General features: G+C 47.5%; 1 protein-coding gene across 2 annotated transcripts in view; it reads right to left on the bottom strand.

Annotated features, from left to right (window-relative positions):
• Positions 1–467: 467 nt before the first annotated feature.
• Positions 468–6000, bottom strand: part of xrcc6 (X-ray repair complementing defective repair in Chinese hamster cells 6) — a 30153-nt gene continuing 24620 nt past the window's right edge. The window contains exons 11-13 of one of the 2 annotated variants that reach the window (XM_067974616.1): positions 4661–4761; positions 3438–3554; positions 468–2232 (exon numbers count right to left, since the gene is read on the bottom strand). In XM_067974616.1, coding sequence (XP_067830717.1) covers positions 2030–2232; positions 3438–3554; positions 4661–4761 — 421 coding nt within the window. In that variant the 3' untranslated portion in view covers positions 468–2029. The other variant, XM_067974617.1, reaches the window with a different exon arrangement.

The following is a 6000-nucleotide window of genomic DNA, read 5'->3' as shown; positions in this document are numbered from 1 at the left end:
TGTCCTCAGTACGGGAAGTAAGCTCCCCTTCATTTTAATATTGGAAAAATGCAAGAGGCGGCACCGCGGAGCTCCGAGGGAGGCGCCGCGGAGCTCCGAGGGAGGTGCCGTGGAGCGATCGCAGCTGAGCCTGAGCTTGCCAGTGCAGTGGGAATTTGTAATAGTGTAACTGAGATACATATAATCTATGCAATTGTACCATTACTGGGAGATACTGAGAAGAGGTAGGTGTGACCAGCACCTACCCCAAAGGGAAACTGGAGGGTGAGCTGCCCTGGACTGCTCCCACCTCTGATGTCCAGTTTTAGGCTGGTGTTGACCTTGGAACTGGTTGCCTGTCCTCCCGGCTGAGGACGGCGTATGGAGCAGATTGAAGAGCGGAAGAGAGAAAATAGGGAGTTTGCAAAAGAAAAACACACAGGAGAAGCACCAACTCAGGAAAGAAAATACTTAAAACCATCCACCGGTAAACTTCACACTTTGGTTTTGTTAATTATGAAAAAATACAGACGCCCAAAATAAAGAACAGATGGGGTAGAGGTTGGTTAGTGTGCTAACACAGGGTGGGAGAGTAATACAAGGTGGTTTGTGTTGCGATTTCCCAGTGAGTTCTTAACCTCAAAGCAACCCAGGCTGCTCTCGCCCAGATCCTATGAGTAAACATCTCCCCCAACCACACACCTAACTAGTTAGAGGATGGAATATGCCACAGGCTGAAGGGCCATAAAAATTAGTTGGGCCAGTTGACAATTAGGGCTGTAGTACCACAAAGGGTCTGCTGGTGATTAAAGGATTTGATAGGATAGATAGAAACTATTTCCTCTGGTGGGGAAGTCTAGAACAAGGGGGCATAACCTTAAAATTAAGAGCTAGGCCATTCAGGAGGTGATGTCAGGAAGCACTTCTTCACACAAACAGTCGTGGAAATCTGGAACTCTCTCCCTCAAAAAGCTGCTGAGGCGGGGGATCAATTGAAAATGTCAAAAACTGAGATTGATAAAGATTTTTGTTAGGTGACGGTATTAAGGGATACAGAACCAAGACGGGTAAATGGATACAGATCAGCCATGAACTAAGTGAATGGCGGAACAGGCTCGAGGGGCTGAATGGCCTGCTCCTGTTCCGATGGCGATGCTGCTGAGAATTGGGAGGAGTGTCCATGAGCGCCACCAGCAGAAAAGTGATGTTACTGCAGCTGCTTCAACAGGACAGTCGGAGCCAATTAAAGTGAGGTCACTAGGTCTCATTGTTAACTTTATATTTTTGTTAAAACCAAGTTGCATCTAACCCACCCACCTTGGTGTCATACCTGCCTGTGTCTCCTTCGATGCTTTGGAGGGAGTTACCAGCTGATGCACTTTAAACACATCCCCCACTCACTATCATCACAAGTGCACTTTAACCTCTAAGTGTCTCTAAGTATCTGTGAGCAGCTAAGGTTCGTTATATTGGGCTTGAAGTGCCTAGGCCAGTACCAATCGGTCTTTAACAGGTAATATTTTGTCATAACCAATTTCAAGGGTTTCTCCCACCCTTGTAAACAACAGGGAAAAGAAAAAGTTCAGGCATGGCAATAATTGCCCCAATACGGGTGGTTTGTACAATACACAGTATAAAATAAACTTGTGAGAAGCTCAGAGGTACAAAAATATCCTGTGCAGATTTTCCTTTAGATGAGCTTCTTGGCAGCGACTAGCAGTGAATCCTGGGGACCTTAGAAGGGAAGACTAGGCTTCTCTCATTAAGTAGAGAAGCGCAGGATGGCTGGAGTTAAAGAGAGGGTTTCGCCTGGTCAGAGCTGGTCTCAGTTCTGCTGTGTTTAGAGAAGTGCTGACTTGGAGACTGCGTGCTGCTAGGTTGTAGGTTGAATTGCTCTGTGACTGCGATGGTTCAGTTACACCTAGAGAAGGCTGAGTGTATGTTAGCCCAAGAGTGTTGTTAAACCTCCAGGCCGTAGCCCGAGGGAGGTTTCCACTTGTCCGTCTCCGCTGCGGTTACAGGCCCCGGCTGTCGCGTATCTCGTTTGCTCTCAGTTCTCAGCGAAGTGGCCGGTGATGGCGTCGATCAGCTCTTGCTTCTTGCTGCCCTTCAGCCCGTACTGTTTACAGACCTCCTTCAACATTGGCACCGTCAGCTTGCCCAACGTCCCGCCCTGCAGGTACTGCTTGACCTCAACCTCGCTCAACGGTACCTCCACTTTCGGCTTCTTCTCCGCTCCCCCAGCTGTGTCACCTGTTGACAGAAAACAGCGGCTCATCTTTATTCTGCAGACGTCCGGTGTGGAAATCCTCTACAATGGTCTTAACCTTCGATATTCAGCTAACAAGAATACAACCATGTGGCTACATTTAAGACAATGATACATGCTAATTGTTTTTTTAAAAACACTTAAAGAAAAATATTCATTCTCGGGATGTGGGCGTTACTGGCAAGGCTGGCATTTATTGCCCATCCCTAGTTGCCCCGAGTAGTGGTTTTAATACAACTGAGTAGCTCGCTGGGCCAATGCATGGAGGCACTCAAGAGTCAACCATGTCGCTGTGAGATTGGAGTCATTTATACACTCAGACTGGGCAAGGACGGCAGGTTTCCTTCCCTAGAGGACATTAGTGAACCAGTTGAGTTTTTTTTTACGACAATCCGACAGCTTCATGGTCACTTTTACTTATACAAGTTTTTTTATTTCCAGTTTTAATAAACTGAATTCAAATTCTCAAACTGCCATGGTGGGATCTGAACTCACGTTCCCTGGATTTGTAGTCCAGTAACATAACCAATGCACTACATTCCAACCACTGCCCCAGCTGAGATAAGAACACAAGGAGTATCGGAAACAGGGAAAGGCCGTTAGGACAAATAAGCTTGTTTCCTACTGTTATTTTCCTTATTGCTGTCAGCCTTGGCTCAGTGGTAACGCTCTCGCCTCTGAGTCAGAAGGTCGTGGGTTCAAGCTCCGCTCCAGACACTTGAGCACGTAATCTAGGCTGACACTCCCAGTGCAGTACTGAGGGAGTGCTGCACAGTCAGAGGTGCCGTCTTTCGGATGAGTCGTTAAACCGAGGCCTCGCCTGCCCTCTCAGAAGGATCCCACAACACTATTTTGATAAAGAGCAGGGGAGTTCTTCCTGGCCAATATTTATCCCTCAACCAACATCACTAAAAACAGATTATCTGGTCATTTATCTCATTGCTGTTTGTGGGATCTTGCTGTGCATAAATTGGCTGCCGCGTTTCCTACATTAAAACGGCTGTAAAGTGCTTTGGGATGTCCTGAGGTCGTGAAAGGCGCTATATAAATGCAAATTCTTTCTCTTTTTTATTGATCACGGACAGAGGATTGGCTGGGACTTCCTTGTCTGTGTGGCTCAGTTCCATCCTGAGGTGTGCAATTTACCGACACAATGTTTAATTTGCTCCTTATTTCCCCGAGCACTCACCCTGCTTCCTCTTCTGCTGGCTCTTTGTCTCTGGGTTATAGTCGGGAGGATAGACCAGTTCCACAAACTCCTCTGCTAGCTGCCCGATTCTCCTGTCCATCATGTCATTCTTCGGCACTGCGTGGGGGAAAAGATGACGTGCGTTCCAGTTATACACAGTGCATACATCCCTCTCCAGAAAATATTCCACAACTACAGTGCTCAAGGGTAGACGTAGAGAAGATGCTTCCACTTGTGGGGGACTCCAAAACTAGGGGTCATAAATATAAGATAGTCACTAATCCAGTAAGGAATTCAGGAGAAACTTCTTTGCCCAGAGAGTGGTGAGAATGTGGAACTCGTTACCACAAGGAGTAGTTGAGGCGAATAGCATAGATGCATTTAAGGGGAAGCTAGATAAGTACATGAGGGAGAAAGGATTAGAAGGATATGCCGTTAGGGTTAGATGAAGTAGGGAGTGAGGAGGCTCGTGGGGAGCATAAACACTGGCATGGACCAGTTGGGCCGAATGGCCTGGGCGTTAATTCTATGTGGAATAGTTTCCCCATCCGACCCTGTCCCTATAGTTCACATTGTGTGTGTTATTTTCCCAGTTCTACTTCACCACCTCCCTCGGCCCCTCCACTGTCTCTGTATTGGACACGGTATGATTGTTTTTAACATGGTATAAAGAGGAATATAAAACTTCACTGCAGTTAGGAACCTTCAAGGTGAGGTACCGTGAACAGCTCTGGATAGGCAATCGCTCACAATTCCCGGGAAGTTCTTTACACATAAATTCCTAGACCTGGGACTGCGTGTACTGCTCTGTATTTGCTCTTAAGGTGAATGTTTTGAAACAATAATAAATGTATTTAATTGTCAGACATGTTACTGTCTCTAGTTTTTTGAATCTGTTATTAAAAAGGGTTAAGGATTATCCCAACAATTGTGCTGTCAGGCTGCCTGTCACAGCTGGACCCAAACTTGTCCTCACCCGATGTTCACGCATGCAGACTTTCCAGCAGGGGGACCCATTAGGAGCAGGAATGAGCAGTGGCTGATCTTCCCCTCGCTGGCCCAGGGACCCTTAATCCAATTGCAGCACCCTGTTGAGATCAGCTAACCCAGCACAGACTGTAGATGGAACCTGGGACTTTCTGGTCTGTGTGTTTTGTATCACATATTCCTTTCCCACTGTGCAGTCGATAGGAGCAACACAACAGGGTACTATTGGTACTCACATGTCAAGTCCTCCATTGGTTCTGGTTCCTTTAAGTCGAGTGCCAACGCCTCCAGGTTGCGAAAGTGCCGCTGAATTACCGGATTCTCAAAGCTCTCGGGCCTATTGCCAGAAGAATAGAGACCATTACCTTTTTTCGTTCATGCGATGTCGCAGGAAAGACTTACATCTCCCATTCATCTGTACAACGAAGCATGATTTTTAATGCTACATATTCTGTGGGTAATATTTTCCAATGTTTAGCACCCAGCGTTCTCAGGTTGGATACTGCTAGGCCTGATGCAGAGTAAAGATCCCTGTGCTCAGTTTTGGGTACCTCAGGGAGGATATATTGCCCTTGGAGGGGGTGTAGAATGTTACTGGGGCTAAAAGAGTTAAATTATGATAGACTAGGCTTGTATTCCCTCGAGTATAGAAGATTAAGGGATGATCTAATTGAGGTGTTTAAGATGATCGGGTAGATAGAGAGAAACTATTTCCTCTGGTGGGAGGCGGGGGGGGGAAGTCCAGAACAAGGGGGCATAACCTTAAAATTAGAGCTAGGCCGTTCAGGGGTGATGTCATGAGAAGTTGTCGGACAACAGTAAAGCCCCCCCCCACTCCCGACTTGGTGTCACATATAAGTTCCTCAGGGCAGTGTCCTTGGCCCAGCCATCTTCAGCTGCTTCATCAATGACCTTCTCTCCATCATAAGGTCAGAAATGGGGATGTTCGCTGATGATCGCACAGTGTTCAGTTCCATTCGCAACCCCTCAGATAATGAAGCAGTGCGAGCCCGCATGCAGCAAGACCTGAACAACATCCAGGCTTGGGCTCATAAGTGGCAAGTAACATTCGCGCCAGATAAGTGCCAGGCAACAAGAGAGAGTCTAACCACCGCCCCTTGACATTCAACGGCATTACCATCGCCGAATCCCCCACCATCAACATCCTGGGGGTCACCATTGACCAGAAACTTAACTGGACCAGCCATATAAATACTGTGGCTACGAGAGCAGGTCAGAGGCTGGGTATTCTGCGGCGAGTGACTCCCCTCCTGACTCCCCAAAGCCTTTCCACCATTTACAAGGCACAAGTCAGGAGTGTGATGGAATACTCTCCACTTGCTTAGATGAGTGCAGCTCCAACAACACTCAAGAAGCTCGATACCATCCAAGATAAAGCAGCCCGCTTGATTGGCACCCCATCCACCACCCTAAACATTCACTCCCTTCACCACCGGCGCACTGTGTACCATCCACAGGATGCACTGCAGCAACTCGCCAAGGCTTCTTCGACAGCACCTCCCAAACCCGCGACCTCTACCACCTAGAAGGACAAGAGCAGCAGGCACATGGGAAC

The sequence above is a fragment of the Heptranchias perlo genome, chromosome 40 (genome assembly GCF_035084215.1).
Source record: "Heptranchias perlo isolate sHepPer1 chromosome 40, sHepPer1.hap1, whole genome shotgun sequence".
Taxonomy (NCBI): Eukaryota; Metazoa; Chordata; class Chondrichthyes; order Hexanchiformes; family Hexanchidae; genus Heptranchias; species Heptranchias perlo.
Note: the sequence above shows the minus strand (reverse complement) of the source record. Positions and strands in the feature narration are given on the sequence as shown.